This window comes from Littorina saxatilis, linkage group LG4 (assembly GCF_037325665.1).
Source record: "Littorina saxatilis isolate snail1 linkage group LG4, US_GU_Lsax_2.0, whole genome shotgun sequence".
NCBI classification, from domain to species: domain Eukaryota; kingdom Metazoa; phylum Mollusca; class Gastropoda; order Littorinimorpha; family Littorinidae; genus Littorina; species Littorina saxatilis.
Window position 1 is genome coordinate 58,462,440 of NC_090248.1, and position 25,482 is coordinate 58,487,921.

A 25,482-nucleotide genomic window follows, 5' to 3' on the forward strand; every position below is an offset into this window, starting at 1 on the left:
ACGTCATTTTTGAAGAAAAAAAAAATCTTCTCTTTTGTTTACGTCACTCAGTCACTTTCTTTCGTCATTTACACTTGTTTGAATCTAAACAAAACTTCACGAAGGATGTTGAACTTTTGTTTTAATTATGTACATGTACGCGTACTTTGATCACTTCGGTACATCAATAATTTCACTGTCACCGTCACGAATCAGAGAAGAGCAGAGAAGAACGATTTTATGAGTGTTTGTTTGTTGGTCGTCTTCCACATCAGAACAAGATAATGTGACTTTTAGTCACAAACTACGTGATTTCTCTGAGAAAACTGGCTTTAATAAGCGGCGGGTTGGGTTTATTAACCGGCTTTTTCTAATACATAAGATATAGTGATAAATCCGGACCGTCTGAAATCGGCTTTTATAAGCGGCTGGCTCTATTAACCGCGGTTTTATTAAGCGGCGTCCACTGTACCATGGATGGACGGAGCTGTAACTTATACTTCTGTGATGTGACTTAGACTATTGGATGACGTCATCGAACCTTCGTTGCCTAAGCTAAATTTGAATGGAAGCTCGCGCCATCATGTTAGCGTAGGTTCCTAAATGCTAGAAGCACGGCGCCGTGCGTACAATCGACCGAATGATGTTATTCACACAAAACCATTTGGCGATCTCTAAAAAATCATTTAAAAACAAACTAGTTGACATGTAATGAAACTATTTACTGAAATCAAGAAGTATCTTAGTTCTAGCCGTGCATATTGGGCACCCCCTGTCGAATGCACACTGGACCGTGCGCAATCAAGGCAAGTAACTCAGTGAGTGAAAACATTAGCAAGAACCGTGCACTTTGCCACTTGAACACACTCGTAACACCAAATCATGGAATAGTCTCAGACGGTTTGGACACGCCGAGACTGCTTCCAATCGGGTCTTGGAGGAACTACCTACGTCCCAGCTACAATTTTCGTCACAAGAAATACTACGTCACAGCTAAATTTTTCGTCACAACAAAACGTCGTCAGTACGATCGCTAGCTAGAGTTGGGCAACGATTAGCGTCTGTTTGTGAGCTCCAAACGCCAGCAAGGACACTGCCAGGGCACCGCCAATTGTTTGCTTCCCGGTTAACATTGTCATAGTCGTGTTGGACTTATGCTCACAGAGATGGGTGCAGTCGTTGGCATTTTTATGTTGGCAAGCCCGAGCCTCGCCTTGCAAGGCCCAGGAGGCGCCGGAGACTCAGGAGGCTCAGGAGACTTAGGAGACCACGGAGACCTGGCTGGCAACAGCCGCCCGGATTTCACCAACCATACGGGATATGGAAACTCAAGCGTAAACAACGACACAGCACGAGAACAAATGGCGATAAACCAAATAACAGCGGGATATGTGGCGAAATGTGAGAATGGGGAGGAACAAATTAAAAAGACCGTGACAGAGATGTTCAAGCTCGGCAGGATGACAAGAGGTAGTGAGAACTGCAGCGTATTGCTTGCCGAGAAGAAGTCTGAAATCTGCGGACAGTACGAGATTACGACCGCTTCCGCAACGGTGTTGGAAGATACAGACTGTGGCGACGACAATCCCAATCTGGACGCTGATCCGATGTTTACCCAGTTTCTTTCTCAAGGTCCATGCAAACATGCTGACCTTGAAAAAACGTGCTCTGCCAGTGACGAGGGAGTGAGCACCGATGACCCAATTGACGACGGAGGGGGCGACGATGACCAAAGTGACGACAAAGAGGGCGACGCAGCGGACGACGAAAAGGGCGACGCAGCGGACGACGCAGGGGGGAAAGGAGGGAGCGACGCAGGGGGGAAAGGAGGGAGCGACGCAGATGCGAAAGGAGGGAGCTCCCGCCAGTACCAAGTGGCATCCCTTCTGCTTGTCTTCTCCTTGATGCTGGTTCACCCTGCAAGAGTGCTCTGCCTTTAAAGGTTCAAGTCTGTTCAGTTTTATATGGTACCAGGAAAATCAGCCTGACCTTTTGCAATTTCTGGGGGCAATTTTGTTTAGAACTTTCAAGCACACACATCTAATTTGTTCCTATCAATATCAGCCATTATTGATGTTTTGTTGCGTTTTGTTTTAAGGACTGTTTACTTGAACAACAAAAAGTCACAAAGGGTTTCGACTGCTGAACTTCTGCCTCCTCGAAGGCACTGGAAAGTAATTGACGCATTCGGACTCCGACGCTGAAGAACTGACTCAAACAAACACGCAAACATAACAAATAACACAGAATCGTAAACGGTCATTTTCAATAAATTCAAAGAAATTTCTCAAACTAATTGTTTTATACTTCAAATCTAGGGTTTCTAAAAGTAAATGTGATCATTTCTAGTTCAACATCGTCATTTCTGTTTGCCAGTAATACTCAGCTAATGTTACTACTCTTAAAAGGCATAGTAGTCCTTCCAGTGTGAACATTTCGGTTCATCATGTTTGACCTTGACAGGGTTTTGCATGGCATAAGGCCGTCCGTCTACCTGGATGGATGCATACAAAAAGTCAACAACCTGGGTACTTTCTGAGTATTAGCTTTCTGTGCAGAATAAGACTTTTTGATTGTTTTACCTGACAGACACTAGTGTCAATTTGCTAAACATCAATTCACTAAAAAAAATATCCCCTCTGCTCAGGGATCAGTCGGGATATTAAATTTTGGTATGTGTTTAAGAGTCTGAGTGGAGGGGTGGCTTTATCTCTTGTTTCGCCTTAGTTTGATTTTCTGTTGCTATCTGACCGAAGGTAGTATGCATCTACTGTAACAGGCATGCACAAGCTGCAAGAGTACGTGGAACATTCTCTGAAAAATGTAAAGACAACAAATACACAATCTTATCATTTTAATGAAGAGGAGGATTGACACAGTTACGCTATCAGCTGAATCATTGTAACATAGTGTCTGTCCCTTTATCCGTTTTACGTCTCTTTGTTTTCAATATGGAAACCATCTGAACGCCATACCATCGTTGTTTTTGGACTATTTGAACGTGCCTCAACTTTCCCTCTTTGAGACTCTCTGTTCTCATTTTGTCTCTCTCTCTCTCTCTCTCTCTCTCTCTCTCTCTCTCTCTCTCTCTCTCTCTCTCTCTCTCTGCCGCCCTATCTCTCTGTCTCCCTCTCGCTCTCTCTGTCTCCCTCTCGCTCTCTCTCACTCACTCACTCTCTCTCTTGTCTCCTCTCTCTCACTCTCTCACTTACAGCATATTTGCAAGAAAGTAGCCAAGAACGTTTTCCTCCTATCCAAGTTAAAGCAATTTACGGACAGAAGGACTCTGGAAATGTTCCACCATGCTCATGTAATGCCTCACATCAATTATGTTTCGACGCTCTGGGATGGCAGCAGTGATGTCCACTTGAAAAAGTTAGACTCTCTATCGTCGCTCGGCTAAACTCATCGTAAAGGATAATGCCCCAACAGATATGAAATTAAAAATACTTAACTTTCTTCCACTGGAAAACCATCTCAAGTTAAACAAAGCCATTTTCATGCATACATTGTATTACGGTAAAGTGCCGATTTACATTACATCATTATTTAATAAAGCTACCGACAGATATGGGTCGGTCAACTTGATCCCACCGATTCCACGAATTGACCTTTATAAGACCAGTCTTGCTTTTTCGGGTACATCAGTTTGGAATTCACTTCCATCATCCTTTAAGCACTTAAAGTCATTAAAAAGTTTTTAAAAATGTGTCAAAAAACACTTAATGTCTAAGTAGTTTAACGCGTTTTGATTTACCACACTTAGTATAACGCCAAAGATATGCTGTGCATTGTATATTCTGAACATATTTTTGTTGTACTATTGCTACATGTTCGATTGCTACCAGCTTGTACTTATAATTACTTGCATAGTATGCATTTGATTTTATGAATAACCACATATGTATGCTCTTCATGCCTCATCATCATCATCATCATCATCATCATCGTCATCTTTATCATCACGTGCTGAAGTTTTCTGACCTCCTTTTGTTCGTACACTTTTTAACTTTTTAATTTTTAATTTTTCAATTTTATTATTGTGTGTCTGTGCGTCCCAAGGACAGATTGTAAGAAAAGGCGTAGCCTTTAAATCTTAATCCTTGTTAAATAAAGTTCAATTCAATTCTCTCTCCCGTTCTTTCTCTGTTCTCTCTCTCTCTCTCTCTCTCTCTCTCTCTCTCTCTCTCTCTCTCTCTCTCTCTCTCTCTCTCTCTCTCTCTCTCTCAGTCTCTCTCTCTCTCTCTCTATGTTGTATCTCTCTTTTTTCTCTCTCTATGTTGGATCTCTCTCTCTCTCTCTCTCTCTCTCTCTCTCTCTCTCTCTCTCTCTCTCTCTCTCTCTCTCTCTCTCTCTCTCTCTCTCTCTCTCTCTCTCTCTCTCTCTCTCTCTTTCTGTGTGTGTGTGTTTGTAAGAGAGAGAGAGAGAGACGGGGCACTTGACCGGGCACCATACAGCGCAAAGATCACCCTAAACAAACACGCATCGTGAATATCAGGTGTACCGACCAGACGGAATGTGTGAAGAACCAGCGACGAAAGCACTTCATATTGATAACATCACATGTTAGGCGATAAATTAGAGATAAGATTAAATCTATCCCATGACTGCTGTTATCTTCTCCATACGGCAGGCACACAAAACTAGCAGTAGATTATGAGAGGTAGCATTTTCCACTTGTCTAATGGTTTTCTTGCTTTAGAAGTGGGTTCGTAATACTTTTGATTGCTTCGTTTTGTGATTAACGGTGTGTGTGTGTGTGTGCGTGTGCGTGCGTGCGTATGTGTGTTTGTGCGAGCATTTTGTGTGTGTGCGTGTGTGTGCGCGCGCGCGCGTGTGTGTGTGTGTGTGTGTGTGTATGTGTGTGTATGTGTGTCACTGTGTGTGTTTTGGAGGGACACAGGAGGAGAGTTTGGCAGTAAGCGAAGGCATGAAGCCTTTTTTCTCATCTCCATCATGAATTTAAAACCCATCCATCAGGAAACGACTTATAAAAGAATCTGCGTACTCATGTGCGTGTGGTGATGAAGTGATATCAGCAACGTCTTTGCTTTCAGTTTATGTTTGAAAAGAATGAGGGTTGGGCTGCCCTGTGATAGCTTGCTTAATTCCGAACACTGACCTTATTGGCGGACCTATTTCTTCTGGTATGTGTGCGTAATTGAAGTAGATTCGTTTGTTTGACTTTCTTACCGAACTCAGAAACACACAAGGAACCAAAAGGTAAGCTTCAGATGACTGATTGTCTATTACAAATTCTGCGTGACAATTTTGTGTTTGGCTGTCTTGGCCCGGAATGTCCCTGGTCGGCAAACTCTCTCTCTCTCTCTCTCTCCCTCTCTCTCTCTCTCCCTCTCTCTCCCTCTCTCTCTCTCTCTCTCTCTCTCTCTCTCTCTCTCTCTATTGGTTTCCCATTGTTGAGTGTGTATATAGAGAATACTACATGGCTTGCTGTGTCGTACCAGATTTACACGAGTTGGTTTTTTAAATATTGAACTATGTTTATCCTACATACTGTACTTACGGGTATTTTACTGAAAATGTCTTGCAGACGAGGCAGCTAAATTGAAGACGCTTGTTTTGGAACCTCGATCTCTTCTAAAGCCTCGTGCAATCTATCAGTTACGTCAAAGCAAAGAAACGTCACTCTGAAAGTGTGGCGTGACGTGTTAGTTCTAAAGATTCATCGAGGATAATTAGCGAGCACAAGTTTTGTTTCTATAATGACGTTTGTCTCGGTGACTTTGGCATCATAAGCAGTGGAAAAACAGGTCCCTGCCAGACTTGCTTGACATGACCTCATTTACATGATATACACACGTGTGATTTGAACGATTATTATCTCACGGGTGTCTCTCTCACGTATGTAGGATAAAAGAAACTACAACCTTTTTACATTTAGTCAAGTTTTGACTAAATGTTTTAACATAGACGCATTGATACAGCCTCAACTAGTCTCGGTTAGCTTTGAGGGTCATTTTACAAGTAGGAAATATGAAGGCCAACGAAATACCGAGACCATAAGGTATGCGAAGTGATGACGTCGAATACGTGACGTAAGTTGGTGCATGAATTCTTCCGGACTACGTCAGTCAATTCCAAAGATCGCTTTTGTGATGAAAAGAATTTGTTTTAGAGTTTGCTGTCCAGAAACCCGTCAAAAAAGAAGGGAAAATGTATGTGAAAGAAAACAAAACAGGAGCAGAGTGATAAGATAGGAATACAGAGACATATTTCTTGGGACTTGACCCTTGCAGGTAGGTGGACTGAAAGTAGTGTGTGAACAGAACAGAACCAATTCTGTCTGTTTACCATCGCATGCAAGCAGGAAAGAGATCGTTGTCAGATTGAATTACAATAACATTAACATGCTTCCATTTGAAACTTCTCGGTCTTCATCGTGGATTGACGCCCTCCCAAAGTCTAATTGAAGCCCGTCGGGCTTCAATTAGCTTTGGTCGGGGGTCAATCCACGATGACGACCTCAAAGTTTTAAATGGAAGCATGTTAATGTGTAATTAATGACCGGTAATTTTTAATGAGTTGGGGCATTCTGACCAATCACAAGATCTGTTTCATTAAAACGCAAACTTGATTGAATTACAATACAGTAATAGTTATGTTTCTTCTTTAAAAAAAATCAAAAAAGGGACTTTTTCAAAATTTGGTGGATGTTGATAAGTATGTCAGGCTAGTGATGATGGTGGGGAGGAGGTTAGCGGTAAATGGATTGAAACAGGTCACATAAGGAGTTCTCTTTAACATTATTTTATGAAGCTGAAACAGCTCTTTTTTCTTTATTTGTCTTTTTTTTTCTCTTTTTTTTTTTGGGGGGGGGGGGGGTGGGGTCATAGGTAGTAAAATCCTCCAGGGTTAGGGGTCTTAAAAAGAAAGGGCGTCTTCTAAGGGGTAAGGTAGTTCAGAGAGGGCAGGGGTAACGAAGGCGAGTCGTGTGCAAGCATTTGCTTTTCTTGTTCGATACATGTCTTTGATGACGTCATATCCGGCTTTTTGTGAAAGTTGAGGCGGCGCTGTCACGCCTTCACTTTTTTAGGCAAATTTATTTAAATTTTGGTCAAGCAATCTTTGACGAAGGCCGGACTTTAGTGTTGCATTTCAGCTTGGAGGCTTAAAAATTAATTCATTAGTTTGTTCATTAAAACACAAAACATTTGATAAAGGCACAGTAAGTCTCCCGTAAACCATCACAGATACTGTCAGGCTTTTATACACAGTACAAACACCCTTTCATTTAAACACTCACCGCTTGAGAACATCCTAGGTGCCCTCCGTAAAGAGCGACCAATTTTCAAAGAATTTATTTTTGCGTGGTTTATCTTACCCCTGAGCCATTGTGAACCCGTGTGATCCAGTTTCCCTTTTTCACAATGCAGTCGTCAGTTAGTAATTTATATGCGACTCGCTGTGAGCTTATCTGCAATAGCACGTTATTATGTACCTCTGACTATGCACGAAACAAACGGCTGTGGTTCACAAGAACTCTCGCGATGGCTTTTGACTGTTCAAAGGAACTGGCGATAGGCATAAACCGTCGTCTGCTACGAGAACCACGACCTTGCGTGACCCTGCTTCCGGGCGTATCTTTTTTCAAACTTTCAAAACTTCGAATTGTACTGATCTTGTCTTGGTGAAAAAAGAATTCTTTTATGATTTAAGAATGTTTGTGTAACAAGCTGTCAATTTATTATTTAGATTTTAAAAGTTAGGTCTAGCGCCAAAACGCACGGTCCGATTGTCTACTGAGACAATCCGCAAAATTAATTCTTTGAAAATTGCTCGCTCTTTACGTAGGGCACCTAGGATGTTCCCGTTTGGTGAGCGTTCAAATTCAAGAGTTTTTGTACTGTGTGTAAAAGCCTGACAGTATCTGTAATGGTTTACGGGAGGCGCACTGTTCCTTCAAAGCCACGATCGCAGCAAATAACTGACACCGATGTGTATGTTATGCAGTGTCCAATCGATACGATGGTTGTTTTTTGTCAAAAATCTGCTCATCGGAGCCATTTATTAGGCGGGAGTGAACTTTACCATAATTTCTTCTCAACAGATCACACAGCCTCTAAGATGAAGACTGTGTTGATGATAGGCGCACTCATCGCGACGCTGTCCTCAGTGGTTGGCGGTCTGGCGGTGGTGAGGAATGTCTACGCCGAAGCGGACTTTCGGGGCTGCGATAAATTTCTGTCCTTTGTGGACAAAGCTGGCCTGACCAAAACATTGAAAGACCCCAGAGGTTTGTGCTATGCTTCATTGCGCTTTGATGGACTTCTTGAGATCTAGGTCGTCGTTATGTGGTATTGCAATACGGAATGGTGCTTCTAAAATGATAGATTTCACAACAGACAAACTGACTGGCGCTTTCTCTTCCTTTCTTTCTTTCCATCTCTCTCTCTCTCTCATCCTCTCTCTATCTTTGTCTGTCTGTCTCTCTCTGTCTCTGTCTCTGTCTCTGTCTCTGCCTCTCTCTCATTCTCTCTCTCTCTCTCTCTCTCTCTCTCTTCCCCTCTCTCTCTCGATCTTTCGTTCCGGTTGGTTCGTTCTTTCTCGGATGCGTCTCTGCATTTGTAACTGTCTCTGTGTGCCTGTGTAAAAGGGGGAGGAAGGGGGATTCCTCCGTGTATGTATCCGTAAACGTGTTTGTCTCAATTTACCCCGGATAAGGTGAGTGTTAATTCTCCATGCCATATCTCCGGCTTTCAATCAATCTGACACGCACCACCAAGTCACACAAAAACATCACCAACTCCTATTCTGAGAAATGTGTGTGTGTGTGTGTGTGTGTGTGTGTGTGTGTATGTGTGTGTGTGTGTGTGTGTGCGTGTGCGTGTGCGTGTGTGTGTGCGTGTGTGTGTATGTGTGTGTGTGTGTGTGTGTGTGTGTGTGTATGTGTGTGTGTGTGTGTGTGTGCGTGTGCGTGTGCGTGTGTGTGTCAACAGAAAACTTGACGGTGTTCGCACCCACAGACGTGGCGATCGCTCAGCTGGGCTCTGACGTGGTCAAGAGCCTGGAGACCAACGCCACGTTCCTCAAGCAACTCGTATCGTTCCACGTAGCCAAGGGTCTGCAGCTTGTCTCCGTCACAGGCGTCTTCTCCACCATGGCCGCCACAGTCGCCAGGGTTGATGTCTACACAGCACCCAACGTAAGCGCTTTTTCTTCTTCTTTGGTCATGGGCTTAAACTACAAATCTGTTAAAATGTAGAAGTGTTTTGTTTGTTTTTTGTTAGTCCCTTTTTTGGGCGAAGGCTGTATGTAAAAAGGCAGACCACTGCTTAATCTTTTACCCTCGTTAAAAAAAAGAATTGTCATTGTCATTGTCATTGACATTGTCATTGTTATTGTCAAACTCCTATACGTTTACTCATGTTTTCGCATGAGTGGGTCAAGGCCTGGTGTCTCAGCAAAGTGTTCCCCGCCAACATCCCCACAATCCTTTGTCTCCCACAAGTGATAGGCATTTCTCTGGCTTGCTGCTTTGTGTTGAAGGAAAGATTGGTGAACCAGAGACCGCATTCTGTCCACCGACAGATAAAGTTAAACAGATCGGACACACCGGCCCCCGTAGCGCAGTGGTTAGCGCATCGGGCTGCGGGCCGGGAGGTCGTGGGTTCGAATCCCATCAGAGTCATGTGGGTTTTTCGGGCTACGGTCGGCTCCTACCCAGAGTGGAAGTGCTATGGTTCCTATGGGAAGGCTGGGATCACACAGCCGAGTGTCATTCACTTAACGAATGCGACTTTGAGGGTGCTCAGGTTCTGTATACCTGACCAACACCGCAGGTGCGGCAGTTCTCGGGCCTGGTTGATGCCAGGATATATTATGACAGTAAGCGTAGAGTGCTGCCCTGTCACGTAGTCTCAAACCAAAATTGGAAATCCAAAGCATCATTATAATCATCCTCATCTCATTAATCATCCAAAAATATAAATTGTCCTTGCTCTTGTGGCCCTTCATGCCCGGAGCTCTTATGGTGACCTTGGTCTCAGTGTTCCTGTTCGATCCTTCCCTGAATAGTAGTTCTGCTGTCAGTCTTCAACGTGTGACGTTCTGGGGGGTCGACGGAGGGACGTGGTGGCGGTCTGCTCTCTGGAGGGGACGCTCACTCAGTCTGGCTCCGCGACTAAAAAGTCAATGTCGTTAGTAGGGGGCATAGTAGGTAGTGGGCTGCGTCCGTTAGCTCGGGACAGACCCACTACTGAACACCGTCGAAGTGACTCAGCAGAAGTGCAGTGTCATCTTCCGAGGGTAGCCTACCGCAGCGACCCGACATCCCCCCCTGGAGCGTCTGTAAAATTGACAAGTCTGGCAGCGGAACGAAATTCAGAGGTGGTTGGAGCAGTCAGTGCAGGGACGGGGCGGTGTGAGAGCACAACGGGACAAGGAACAGGTGTGAAGACGAAAAAAAAAAAGAAGAAAAAAAAAAAAAAAAACCAGATTGGACACCGATTGAAGAAAAAAAAGAAACGATTTCGCTAATACTTTGCCGCTGATATTTTAGGAGTGTTATGACCGACTTCGGTAGCATAACCGCACACACATACAAACACACACTAAGGACTCTTTAACTTTATTCTACTAATTACATTTACTTCCGTGTATTGCTTCTTTCTCGAAGCCTATATTTAGCTTGGTCACAGCGTGATGAAACAAGTATGACACACATGAGAGAAATCAATCGGACATGTTTTATATGTTTGAAAATGGTAACATGCCAAGATTCAGATAAACGAGGGTTGGGTATGTGCTTTGTGCCCGATCTGTTGCAACCACATGACCTATTTTGGAGGTGATATCAATCCCTACGCCCTGGTTTACGCGTGTTGTAATGATGTGTTTCTATTTGAATTATTGTAACGTGCCTTCCCCATATGGCTGGAAATTGCGTAATTACGTCACGTTTTCGTAGGCTAAAATTAGATCAATTTCTCAATTCGCATGAAGATATTTCCTAAAGCATCCCTTGGATTTCAACCAAAAAATGACACAATGCCGAGCAGAATCCCTTCAATCACATATCAAAAATGTTGAGTTATATTCAAACACTGTTGGGCTTGTGTCACCGAAGTATTGTGTCATAGCTCACTCGGCTGCGAGGTATCGGCCAACCAATGGTTTTAATAATCTTTGTGGGGAAAAAATGAAGAGCATACACTTTTATTGTGAGTTCCACAGATGGACTAAATGTACTAATTTTGCTTTACGCGCGCAACTTGTTTTCTCTTCTTCTTCTCACAGGTTACCTCGCTGCAAGTGACGCAATAGTGCTCATCGTTCCACAAAACTCAAGAATATTGCTTACATTTGTCTGTGTTGGCGTCTGAGCAAGCACCACATTTGTATCGTGTTTCTTTCCCTTCTTCTTCTCTCAGGTAACCACGATATCAGGCAGCGAGGTGTTGCTCGCAGACAACGCTGCTAGTAACGGCATGGTGCATGTGTTGAAGAGAGTGATGTACCCCCTCCCTGCTGGCACCGCACTTACCTATTCCAGCGGCAATTCCTTCAGCATGCTCTTCCTTGCCCTCACCAAGGCCGGAGTTACCTCCCTGCTCAAAGGTAATAAGCTTTTGCCCTCACTAAGGCCGGAGTTACCTCCCTTCTCAAAGGAAATAAGCGTTTGCCCTCACCAAGGCGGGAGTTACCTCTCTGCTCAAAGGTAATAAGCTTTTGCCCTCACCAAGGCGCGAGTTACTTCTCTGCTCAAAGGTAATAAGCTTTTGCCCTCACCAAGGCGGTAGTTACCTCTCTGCTCAAAGGTAATAAGCTTTAGCCCTCAGCAAGGTGGGAGTTACCTCTCTGCTCAAAGGTAATAAGCTTTAGCCCTCACCAAGGCGGGAATTACGTCCCTGCTCAAAGGTAATAATCTTTAGCCCTCACCAAGGCCGGAGTTACCTCCCTGCTCAAAGGTAATAATCTTTAGCCCTCACCAAGGCCGGAGTTACCTCCCTGCTCAAAGGTAATAAGCTTTTGCCCTCACCAAGGTGGGAGTTACCTCTCTGCTCAAAGGTAATAAGCTTTTGCCCTCACTAAGGCCGGAGTTACCTCCCTTCTCAAAGGAAATAAGCTTTTGCACAAGTATCTTATCCATATTAAAACCATGAAAAGACCCGCGGTTTGTGTGGTCGTTTATACAAGATGGAATGCATGTTTGACGTAAACACGTCTGCTTGCAGCCCCAGACCTCACGTTGTTCGCACCCACAGACCATGCCTTCCAGAGACTACCCGCCGGAGAATTCTCAGAGCTGTTGGGCGACATTCCGCGACTCACCAGTGAGTAACCCTTTAAATTCTTATTTATTTCATTGTTATTTGCGTAAACGTTACAAGATCCGCGGGTTATGGGTTCGAACATAGGCCAGGACGGACACGGGCCAACTTTCTCTGCAGACTCAGAAACTTGGGTCCATGTAAAAGACCTCAGTCATTCTGCCAAAAATGCAGGCGGCTGATTATACCTAAAAACGCACGCACCTGGGTAGCGCGACTCTGTTGCTGCTAGTTTTCAACAGGGAGGAAGCGACCATAATTTCTCAGTGATGGGATAACAAAGTGGTGAAAATGAAAAGCCTATAGACATATCTATGGTGGATGGCAAGCTTACTTACGCGAGAAGGAAGCGGCGTATTTTGAAGCAGTTTTCAGATGTTGTAGCGCCTACTATACATATAATAATTAGAAAATAAATCTAAAATATTTACTCTGTAAAAACCCTGTACTCTTAAGTTTTCTCGATTTCCTAAATGCATACACTGTAGAAATACATTTTGAACTTTCGTGATCAAATTCTGCTAATTTTCGGTTTGTTCTGTTGTTCATTACTGTAATCCTAGAGAGAAAGGAACAGTCGGCAATACCCTATTGACCCCCTTGATAAAGTGTTACATTCTCAACAATAAAATGATAGGTCTCAAACCTGGCAATTCTCATAACTGAATGTTTAGTAGATTACCAGAATCGCTGCTTTATCCCTCTTTGAACCATTAACATATAATTACGTAAGATATAATTGACGAGTACATTGTGGAACCAATACCCTACATGTCCTTGCCTCCAAGGAGAGCCGACTGACCTATTTTATTAATTATAGAGGCTTAAAGAAAGGCACTTGAGTACCACAATTATAGTCAGCTTGGGTACCGCCTCAGCTTTTGTCCGGTCGACAAATCGTTCAGAAGGGCATGTCCACAAAGAGTATTTTGGCGGACACGATAATCTCTTTGGTCATTCTTCTCCTGCGTTCATGGGCTGAAACTCCCACGTACACACGTGGTTTTTTTGCACGAGTGGGTTTTTACGCGTAAGACCGTTTTTAGCCCACCATTCAGGTAGGCATCGGGGGATGCAGGGCTATTTTCGTGTTTCTATAACCCATCTAACTCTAGATTTCAGGATCTCCACCTTTAACCACCAAGCGCGGCCGGGATTCGAACCCATGACCTTTCGCTTAGGAGGCCGTCGTCTTATCCACTTGGCCATTACGCCCGTCACATTGGCTAACTCCAAATGCCACACTATATGCTGGCGTGTTCCTTCACATGACATTACTTTACGCTTAAAGGTATACCATGTAGGACACCATTTTTACACCCCCGGTACACCCCCGGTATAGGGGTGTGTATAGGTTTCACTCGATGTGTTTGTTTGGGTGTTTGGGTGTTTGTGTGTTTGTTTGTGTGTTTGTGTTCGCATATAGATCTCAAGAATGAACGGACCGATCGTCACCAAACTTGGTGAACAGGTTCTATACATTCCTGAGACGGTCCTTACAAAAATTGGGACCAGTCAAACACACGGTTAGGGAGTTATTGGTGGATTAAAATTATACAAGGACTTATACAGGTCAAAGGGAAATAACCATTCTCACTCAGTCACTGCCACCAACTGAGAAGGTTATTTCCCTTTGACGGGGGGTGTTTTTCCTACCTCCTAGGAATTTCTTGTTTTTAAAGTTTTCTGGTGTATTTGACCGTAGAATTTCTAACCCTAACCCTAACAGTAACTGTCCAAGGTACATTCGCTGTGCTGTGTATGTATACATTGTGCATTGATTGACGCGTCATATTTTGAGTAATATGTTTTCAATTTCAAATCATCGTGTAAGCTTGCATGTTTCCACAGAATACTATCTCTGGTTCACCAATCTTTGCTTCACCACAAAGCAGCAGTTCAGAGAAAGGCCAATCACTTGTTCGGGACAAAGGATTATGGGGATGTTGATCCGGAACACTTTGCTTTGACACCAGTCTTTAAAACTAAAACCTACGGGCAATTTGTTTCTGTGGAAAGTCCATGTCTGACTGTTTTGTTACTATCAGTTTTAGTGTTGACTGAAATGTCGACAACGAGAGAGAGAGAAAGAGAGAGAGGGAGAGAGAGAGAGAGAGAGAGAGAGAGAGAGACAATGACAATGACAATGACAATGACAATGACAAATCTTTATTTTTCGAGGGTGACAAGAATAAGCATAGGTATGCTTTTTTGCATCTGGCCCTCGCCCTAAAGAGGGACTAAACTATTTTACTATAACTATGACTAGGGAAAAAAAAGGTTACATAAAAACATTAATGGTAGAACATATAAGTTTGTGTACATGAAGCGCATTATGTAGAAGCATTGTAGATCATAAGGTAGTGTTCAAAATTGGGTGTAAAGCAATGAAGATAAACGGAAAGTAACCCAACAATACATTAGCTCAGCAAAACAATGTATTACAGAGCCAAATCTTCGTGATTTTGTCACAATAAACCATAATTCCGATAATGAACAACTGTATACAAAGAAAACATACCAATCAAGTTTATTTGTTCATAGAGTTCATTAAATGGAAAGAATATTTGGTTCTAAAAGAATCTGTGTTGGTGGATTGCCGCAGGGCGTCCGGAAGAGCGTTCCAGAGGCTGCTTCCTGAATAAACAAGACTTGATTTAAATAGGTCTATCCTAGGAAGAGGAGTGTTTAGTTTTATAAAGTGGTGCGAATTCTTCAAAGAGAACTTTGAGCAAATGGTTTCGGGTGCATTTTCTGTCATAATTTTATGCATCATTATTCCTTTGTTGTAATTCATTCTTGACTTCAGAGGTAGGACCCCTATGTTCCCCTAGAGAGAGAGAGAGAGAGAGAGAGAGGGAGAGAGAGAGAGAGAGAGAGAGAGAGAGAGAGAGAGAGAGAGGAGGAGTGGGGAGAGAGACTGTACGTGGGTATGTGTGTGAGTGTGTGTGTGTGTGTGTGGGTGGGTGTGCTTGCGTGCGTGCGTGTGTGTGTGTGGAGAATGTCTTCCATCACATTCTCTCAAGTTCTTTGCAATTTAAGTATTAAGTAATTTAGCCAATCTATCGGTCTAGTCATCAAAATTGAACTAATAAGGCTTCACCGGGACTGAGTCCTTGCTGACCGAAACCCGTCGACCGAGACAGCGCTGCCATAATTTATATTCAATATTCAATGCAACTTTCTGAGTGTAGCTTGTGAAGTAAATTAGCTGTTTCATCTGAAGCGTGATGCTGTTTGATGCATTAAATACAAATTTTTCTTTACACTTTCCTGTATTGTGTATCTTTAAGCTATAACAAAACGTTGGTTTTCTCTGAAAAGTGCCGGTCCACTTTCAGACTGCATCATTGACAGTCTTCCGTGTTATGTGTGCAAAGAGGTGGTGCTTTCAAGTCAAGTATTTTATTGTTTTGGGCCCAGAGGGCTTTTCAATGGCCCTCAAACGATTTGTGTAAGTTGTCGTATTTCAGGCGAGTTCTTCATCAAAGGACTGTATGCAGTCGGAACCTTTTCTCTAAAACCTAAATAGATAGACCGCTAGTGTTTACAAATCAAGAATCAACGCAAAAGGGAAGGCTGTTACTAGTTTATAGAACGTTTTTTTTTAAAAAAATTATTTTTATTTTTCTTATTTTTTTTTATTTTAGTTCATGGAACGTTCTATATTAGATATAAAAAAATAAAAAACACGAAACATTCACCAGGACTTCGAAATGTCGATCCTTAGAGTGGACGAACACACCTCGTAAAAATCCTGACACTTCATGTTAAAAGGGTGGCAACTTCAGTTCCGAAGTTGAGTGTGGTCTTTCAAAGATAGAAGCAAGCACAAAAGTTTTGTTAACAAAGATAGAAGCAAGCACAACTGTTTTGTTAACAAAGATAGAAGCAAGCACAACAGTTTTGTTAACAAAGATAGAAGCAAGCACAACAGTTTTGTTAACAAAGATAGAAGCAAGCACAACAGTTTTGTTAACAAAGATAGAAGCAAGCACAACAGTTTTGTTAACAAATATTAGGACAGCAACGAAGGAACTTCTCAGAGGAAACAAAATAATAGTGTCAAAATACTTCCGATTGATAAAATGTTTCCAGTCAACATATTTGAGAATATTTTGAACACTTGCTAGGAGCCAAACAATAATGCAGTTCTTTATTTTGTATAGAATATTGCATCTTCCAATCTTTGTGTGTATCCTGTTTTCTCACTTAGAGGTCGATAGATCAAGGTAGTACAGTAGTAAATGTTTCCTTTACTCCATTACAAATCGTTCCATACTCTTAGCTTTCTTGTCCTTTGAATCTTTTCTGAAAGTGTCATCAACGTCTTTTGACTCACAACAGTTGATCCTTCGGAGAGTTTTGAAGCTATTCTTTTGATTCCTTTGATAAATTCCGACAGTGCTGTCACAATATTTACCTGAAACACATTGCCGAGAATGTGTTTAGCACTAACTAGTAACAAGCCGATATTTTGGTTTCTTTTCAAAACTTTGACTGTGAGTGCGGGGTTCACTTAAATATCAAAAGTATGGTATACAGCGATTGTCGTAAGAAGCACACACACACACACACACACACACAAATAAAAAAAATCAGAAAACAAGAAAGGTTATCTTATGGAACGTTTAATTATAGACAAAAATTAATAAAACATTCACTAGAAGTTCGTCCTATCGATAATTAAAGTGGAATAACAAGGCATACACATTCGACTACTATATAGTGCTCGTAAATCACTAAATGTCAAGGTAACTTATTTGTGAATGATTTCTCTTCCAAAGTGGTCGAAACAAACAATTTTGTAATAGGAATCACTTTTGTGTGTGTGTGTGTGTGTGTGTGTGTGTGTGTGTGTGTGTGTGTGTGTGTAAAAGTTGTTGTTGTTGGTGTGTGTGTGTTTTGTTGTTGTTGTAATGTTGTTTTATCAATCTTGAGTATCTATGTCGTAAGACGCAGAAGGTCGAAACTTAATAAAGTTATCGATTTCCTTTATCTCCGTTATTGCCATATGAGTACAACAAGGGCTGAAGCAAAAATCGAGTAATGCCTTCAAAGATTTGTGGGCTCCATTTCAAAAGCAAACACACAAACAAACAAAAACAAATAGCCAGTGAGTTTAATGAGGCCGGCCGTCATCATGTGTAATCAAATTTTCTTGGATAGAGCCAACCTGTTTTAAGAAAGAAGAACAAGGTTTTTTTCAAAAAACAAATACACCGATTTTACAAAAAATAAGTACACCAGTGTACACACACACACACACACACACACACACACACACACACACACACACACACACACACTCTCTCTCTCTCTCTCTCTCTTTCTCTCTCTCTCTCTCTCTCTCTCTCTCTCTCTCTCTCTCTCTCTCTCTCTCTCTCTCTCTCTCACACACGGAAACGTTACTGATTTATTTAGATCACATAATTATTATTGGCAACCTGGGATTGTTATGGAGATTATTCCAGCTAATACAGTACAGGTTTATTTGTGTATTGATTTTTCTAATCAGAATACAAGTGGAAGCAAATCTGGAATGAACCTCTCATTTTTGATTGGATTACGATTTTAATTCCTATTCTAACTTTTTTGTTTAGTTCAACTGGTAATCAAGGTAACAATAATGACGTATTGCATGATGTGAAATGAAAACAATAGCAAGGAAGTGTTGTTGTTGTTGTTGTTGTTGTTGTTGTTGTTGTTGTTGTTGTTGTTGTTGTTGTTGTTGTCAGTCGGTGTAGGAGGTGGTGGTGAATAAATGGCATATTACCTTGAACCTTGCAATTTCGATTTAAACTGCAAGGTTTAAGATTATATGACGTTTTACAGTACTAATAATAGCCAGTAGGAAAAAAACAGAATCTATAAGTACACAAACGCATTCATTCTGTAATTGGGTTGACGGACTTCTGAAGATCACGTGATCGGTATTGATTCGTCCTTGAGAATTGCAATGGTTCATTTTCAACGATCTTCTGAAGAACCCAGCGATAATGTCTGACTCAGAGACAGAAGGTATTATTATTACAACAAAGACATGTTGGTTTTTCCCAGCCTTGCTGCTATTATACCATTTATTTTTTTACATTGAACTCATTATTAGGACGGCGAAAAAAGTTCAATGACAATTTGCTGTTGACATTTCAAACAGGGTCGTCATCCTGATTTTTGTCGTTTGAAATGATATAGCAAATCCTAATGCCAGTAATCCGTGGGTGGTAAGGGCGTATTTCGTAGATAATGCTGCTGTGTTTATTTGCCCCTATAATAAGTGTCTTTACGTTGAATTGTGTTTAACATAACTGATGTTTCTGTCTAGAATTATGACAGGCGAACATTTCTTGCCAACACAAAGAAACAGCGAGTTGGCGATGGTTCAATGATGATTGAGTTGACTGAGTTGATGATGCAGTTGTGTTTAATCCTACAATTTATTTGGCTGTTTTCGACAAAGTGTCTGAACGCTGAATTGTGTTTCACATTCTTGTATTGTTTTAGTTGAATTAGACAGGCTAATATTTCTCTTGAACACTAGGAAAACAGAGAGTGGGCGAAGGATCAATGATGACTGAGTTTATGCCACTGTGTTAAAGCCCAGTTTATCAATTCGTCGTCACGATCCTCTGTGTTTCAGAATATTGATTTCTCTATGTCTTGAATTACACGGGCAAATTGTTCTTGTCAACACAAGAGAAACATAGAGACAGTGAAGGTTCAATGATGATTGATTTCATGTCGCTATTCTGGTCGTTAAGTTCGTCAATACAGTGTTCTAGATGGTCGAACGTGTAGCAAAGACCTGTACGTGTACGTGTAGATATTGCGTCACCCGTGACTCACTCTTTTCTCCAATGTTCCAAATTTATGCATACGTTGTTTTGCTCCCACCAAGACTGCAGATCTTGGCAAACGCGAGACGTAAAAACTAGATTTGATGACGTTACCCGTACACGTTCCCGTACACGTCCTAAAAAATGCTGATCTAGATCTTGCTAATACAGTCAAATAGACGTCTAATTCTCGGCCTCTTGTTTCTCAACGATCGCGTCACAATAACCACGCTCGTCGTTTGTCATGTAAGCCCAGTTAGCTTGGTGCTTTTGTTGTTTATCTTGTTTTATCTCAGTTATTTGAATGTTTTGTATGCTTGTTAAATTTTTGTTGGATCGTTTTTTTAATGAACACGCAAAGCGCCTGGGGACAATTGATGGGACTCGCGCTATAGAACAGTTATTTTGTATTATTTGTTTTCCTATTTTAGACAGAGTCCCAGTTTCTGTTCCGCTGATATGATAAGCCTGTACTTGTTCCACATTCCAACATCTCTCCTCCCCGTCACACCCACCCATCCATCCACCTGTGTGCTTTCCTACATCGTAACACACAACCTGATTTTATCACCATCCCCATCAGCATTCTCCTCGTCGTCGTAACTGTTTGCTATCATCGTAACCATCATTGTAGTGCGAGCTACTTTCATGTATCTTTACTTTGTTGCGCCTGTTGCGAGAATACTGGTCTCCTCGGCCAATTTGACGGCCAAGAGATACAAAATCGTTTGATTTCCTCTACTTCCTCCTCCTCCTCTTCCTCCTCCTCCTCTTCCTAAGCATCATCAGCAGCAGCAGCAGTAGTAGCGTCGTCGTCGTCATAATCATAATCATCATCATCATTATCATCATCATCATCATCATCATCATCATCATCATCATCATCATCATCGACGTTGTCGTCGTTGTCCTTCTCCCCCCCCCCTCCTCCCCCCTCCCCCTCCCCCTCTTCCTCCTCCTCCTCATCATCTTCATCATAATCATCATCACCACCACCACCACCACCACCACCACCCCCACCATTTTAACAATAGCACTCTTGTTGTGTGTGTGTGTGTGTGCAGAGGTCCTTCAGAACCACCTGGTGAGCGGCGTGGTGTTCTCAGCCTATTTGAAAGCCAAGGGAGGAGATATACTGAAAACACAGAACGGGCATACACTCAACGTCACAGTGGCAGGTCGGTATTTCTAAACAATATACATGTATACAAAAGGAAGGTTGGGTGGAAAATAACAGAAGGAAAGCGCTTCGGTCTTTACTGATTGTTTCACTATTCTTAGAAATGGTTATTACGTAGACAAAATTGATCTCTTTCTTGTACATTGTCTCTAGTCTCACCGTTGTGTGTGAAGGATTTGCTGTTGTGTTTTGTGTATTTCAATTAGAGACTGTAGAGTACACAGTCTGTGTATTCTACAGTCTCTGTTTCAGCCAATCTTGGAGCGGCTGCTGTATCTGCATCTCTTAGGCGGCGTTCAACATCAGTAGTTTTCATATTATTGTTCATGTGGTTGTTAGCACAACTCTTAAACAAATGAGACAGAGCGCTATTTAAAGATCTGATAAACAAAGGGAATTAAGTCAATGCTTGTTATTCTCTCAGGTGCCAGGAGACTTGTTACGCATAACTCTCACTTACTCTTTCACACATGCCGTATGCATTTAGAGCGCTTACTTTAAACAAGATTGTATTCCGAGAACATGGGGTTGTATATATATATATATATACTAGAATGAATACCCGCTTCGCCGGGTAGCCGGCTTCGCCGGGAAGAAGTACTTAGAGCCGTACGCCGGCTTCGCCGGGTCCGAACAATGGACCCGCCAAGCTTAGGTCCCTCCCAGATTCGTGGAATGAAAACAGCACGAACATGATTCAGTGGCCATAATGCCATTCCTGACCATATCGAGTCCCATCCTTGTCGACGAATGTAACCGTGTTAATCACCTTTGGAGGCGAACTCCACTCAAACAGGACTGAGCAAGTTATGGCTTCTCAAAGGAAGGCCAGTACATAAAATTACGCAAAAGCCGCCAGACCACATCACAAACAGAACTGAACAATGCACAGGTGTTGCTTACATAGAGACACACACACTCACACACACACACACAAAAACACAGAGAAGCCGTATCTATAGAGAGATAGATGACAGTGTATTTTTCGCGTGGCTATAAATTGATTCGACCTTTGCACTTTTACAGTGAGGATAATTTACGGGTCCAATTTACGTTCTGTACACTGCGTTGACCTTCTAAAAATAGTAACAGTAACAGAACGCCGGGAATATCCGAAGACGCTCCTTGTCACACAAAAGTGCACCAAACGAAGGAAGGGAGGTAAACGCTGAAAACCTGGAGAAGATGAGAAGATAAGGAAGAGTTACTTATAATGGTGAAATGAACACAAAAACTAAAATCATTTCAGCGCTGCGCGCTGAGAGCACGTGTTGAAATATCTCATCGATGATATTGTGTCCGGGGTGTAGCTGAATACGGTGTCCAAATTTGAAAAAGATCCACCGAGAACTTTGGCTTTGGTGTGTCGGTATGGGGGCCCGGGTAGCTGAGGTGGAACCAAAATAGCTGAGGTGGAACCAAAATCGGTTCAGCGCTGCGCGCTGAGAGCACGTGTTGAAATATCGACCAGGTTGTGTCCTGTACCGGGTCAACCTGAATATGCCCACCAAATTTGAAGCAGATCCATCGAGAACTTTGGCCGTGCATCGCGCACAGACAGATACACAGACACACAGACACACAGACACACAGACACACAGACACTAGTCGTATATATATATAGATATATGTATAGATATATAGTACATCAGGGACAATTGGGACCACACAACTAGCTAAGCTTATTCTAAGTGAGGCTACATATTTACATCTAAATAGGAATTATTGTTCATGTGCTGTGGAGCGCCTACTTCCCTTTGTTTATGTTATTATCGTTCTGGTATGCGGTATCTGTAAAGGTTGTTGTTCATGTTTTTCAATATTTTTGTCACAGGAAATGGCGCCATCCTACAAGTTGAAGGCGCGACAGTGACGTCAGCAGACATTAACGTCAACAACGGGGTAGTACACGTCATCGATACAGTCCTCATGCCGTCAGTTTCGTATCGGCGTTACCAGGACAACGAAAAGCCATCTTTCCGCGTCGTTTAGAGGATCCTACCGTTAAGGCTTCACCACGATTTAGATACAGTGGAACTTAACTTTAAGTTTAAGACCGGAGACAAATCTGAGAAAGTCAGGTCCTATATGAGAGGAAGTCTAAAAATGGATGTAAGTTTGCAGACATTGTGTGCAACATATTTGTTTCTAAAGCGGGGAAATCTTGAAAAAAAGGGGTTCTGAAAACAGAGGTTCTTCTGTACTTCAGTGACTGGTTTTTTTTTGTTTTTTGTTTGTTTTTTGAATCAGCTTTTTTTTCAATGAGATATTAGGGCTTACAAACGGAGATGCTTTATTTTACCATCTTATAATATCAATAACAGCTCATTATATATTATATTAAGTATACATTATATATCTATGTTATACAAAATATAAAACTGTCAATCAGTTTATAAAAAAGGGGTTTTTTTTGTTTTGTTTTTTTGTTTTGTTTTAAATGTAAAAAACAAATTGCCTATTTTATCCACACACACACAAAAATTTTTTACATATTTAATTTTTCCTTAATAACTATTTCTTATCTATTCATTTTTTCCTTAGCAGCTATTTATAATGCCCTCATTAAAACAAAATTCCATTTTTTGAGTCACTTGAGAAAAAGTGACTCTATGTAATCGGTCAGTGTTAGTCTGTCCGGCCGGCCGTCCGGCCGGCCGTCCGGCCGGCCGTCCGTAGACACCACCTTAACGTTGGACTTTTCTCGGAAACTATCAAAGCGATCGGGCTCATATTTTGTTTAGTCGTGACCTCCAATGACCTCTACACTTTAACGATGGTTTCGTTGACCTTTGACCTTTTTCAAGGTCACAGGTCAGCGTCAAAGGAAAAATTAGACATTTTATATCTTTGACAAAGTTCATCGGATGTGATTGAAACTTTGTAGGATTATTCTTTACATCAAAGTATTTACATCTGTAGCCTTTTACGAACGTTATCAGAAAAACAAGGGAGATAACTAGCCTTTTCTGTTCGGCAACACACAACTTAACGTTGGGCTTTTCTCGGAAACTATAAAAGTGACCGGGCTCAAATTTTATGTGAACGTGACTCATTGTGTTGTGAATAGCAATTTCTTCCTGTCCATCTGATGCCTCATATAATATTCAGAACTGCGAAAGTGACTCGATCGAGCGTTTGCTCTTCTTGTTTTTTTAAATTTTCATTACATTTATATAATTTTAAAACAAATGGTCACACTTTTTTTTTATCAAAATAAAGAAAATCAAAATAGATTAAAAAAAATATAACAATCTGAAATTACTTCAAAATAAATATCAATTTGTTTATCTTATAACTTTCAATTTCAGCTTTAAAAAAAAAGAGAAAAAAAAAGAAGAAAAAAGTGACTGTTAACTTTCCAAGTTGAATGTTTTCTTGAAGGAATACTGTCCACCTGCAGGACATTTAAAATTGTTTCAGAGAAAAGACAGTATTTTAAGACCATGATTATACTACCTGGCTATTTGTAAATTGACACAAACTGGGCGTTTGCATCGCAAACAGATTAAAGCCTTATAAAGACTTTCAACTTTTTCGTGAGAATATTGAACTGAATGTTGAATGTTCTCGGACAAAAGACAACATTTAAAGACCATCATCTGAAGTATCAGAACTTAGCTGCTTGCATTACAAACTAACAAGATTGAAGCGGGATTTTGTCTTTTTTTAGAATTTTGGAATAAATCTTGAATTCTCGAATGTAAACGGTCCAGCAACTCAGAAAAAGTGGCTGTGAATTATTTCACTTACTTTTTTAGGTAGACTCCCTTATGAAGACATTCCCATCAACATATTCCCTTTTTTCGGAATGTGAATATTCATTGAACAGGTCAAAGTCTGTTTTATTGTTGGTTCTGCTTCACCTCCAGCCGCCCTGATCTTTCTCACTGAAGCTACATTGGAAGAAAAATAAATGTGATAAAAAAAAAGACTTTTTTTTTCTTTTTCTTCTTCTTCTGTGTACATGGACGCCGGACAGCAACTCTCATATTTACTCATGTTTTTGTACGAGTGGATTTTTACGTGTATGACCGTGACCGTTTTTACCCCGCCATTCAGGCAGCATACGCCGATTTTGGGGGGAAGACTGCTGGGTATTTTCGTGTTTCTATAACCCACCGAGCTCTGACAAGGATTACAGGATATTTTCCGTGCGCACTTGGTCTTTTGCTTGCGTGTACACACGAAGGGGGATAAGGCACAAGCAGGTCTGCAAATAAGTTGACCTGGGAGATCGAAAAAATCTCCACCGTTAACTTACCAGGCGGCCGCGGCCGGGATTTCAACTCACGACCTTCGGATTAGGAGGCCGATGTCTTATCTTCTACGCCACTGCACCCATCTGAATATGGACTAACTTCGAAAAGATTTTTTTTTTACATTCTGACAATAATGTATTCACTGGAAACAATTGATTTACAGACAGAACAAACCCTTTAGAAAATGAAGTGTTGATATAACATTTTGAGAGAGAAACAAAGAAAGAACAGCTCCACACACACACACACACACACACACACACACACACACACACACACACACACACACACACACACACACACACACACACAACATATTGATTCTCTCCAGGCTTCCTACATCAATGTTTATAGCAACTGAGAAACAGACAAGATCCACTTTACTGAGGCAATAAACTTTACTGAGATTGATAACAAAAGATATCGTCCTCATCAAAGTGTTCCACATGCATTGCGATATCAACAGTGAACGTCACAAGTGTTCTTACGCTTATACTTCACAGTCTGCACTGCATGTAGCCGGCCTGAGTTGCGGTTTCATCCAAACTGTTTAACCAAAGACAATAGACAACCAGTTCTATGGCGACTTGTAAACTCAATAACTCGTGAAAGTTTGCACCTAAGCGTCTTCTATGCCTCACGCTCAGCTCTGTGTATCTGTCTGTCTGATTGTCCGTCTGTCTGTTTTGTCTGTCCGTTTTTCTGTCCGCGCGCGCGTGTGTATGCGTGTGCGCGTATGTGCGTACGTGCATACGTCAGTTGTGTGTGTGTTTGTGCGTGCGTGTTTGTGCGTGCGTGTGTGCGTGCGTGTGTGGCGTGCGTGCGTGCTGTGTTCCTGACCTTGGTGGAAATGGAAAAGAAGGTCATCAAATCCCCACAAATGACAAATAACTTGCTAAGGCCAACAACAAAAAAAAGTCTGTTTACTGTATCCC

The 25,482-nt window shown here is 41.7% G+C and overlaps 1 protein-coding gene across 4 annotated transcripts; it reads left to right on the forward strand.

The window, feature by feature from the left end:
* The first annotated feature begins 975 nt into the window (after window positions 1-975).
* LOC138965204 (protein sll1483-like) lies at window positions 976-24,217 on the forward strand. Of its 4 annotated transcripts, none has more exons than XM_070337336.1 (7): window positions 976-1,921; window positions 8,048-8,233; window positions 8,937-9,142; window positions 11,370-11,556; window positions 12,174-12,272; window positions 20,170-20,283; window positions 22,120-24,217. In XM_070337336.1, the coding sequence occupies exons 2-7, from the start codon at window positions 8,065-8,067 to the stop codon at window positions 22,275-22,277; spliced, it is 933 nt and encodes a 310-aa protein (XP_070193437.1). In that variant the 5' UTR covers window positions 976-1,921; window positions 8,048-8,064; the 3' UTR covers window positions 22,278-24,217. The 4 variants fall into 4 exon arrangements, with proteins under 4 accessions (XP_070193437.1, XP_070193435.1, XP_070193436.1 ...); XM_070337334.1 differs by lacking the exon at window positions 976-1,921 and adding an exon at window positions 4,618-4,687; XM_070337335.1 differs by lacking the exon at window positions 976-1,921 and adding an exon at window positions 5,033-5,202.
* The last annotated feature ends 1,265 nt before the right edge of the window (window positions 24,218-25,482 follow it).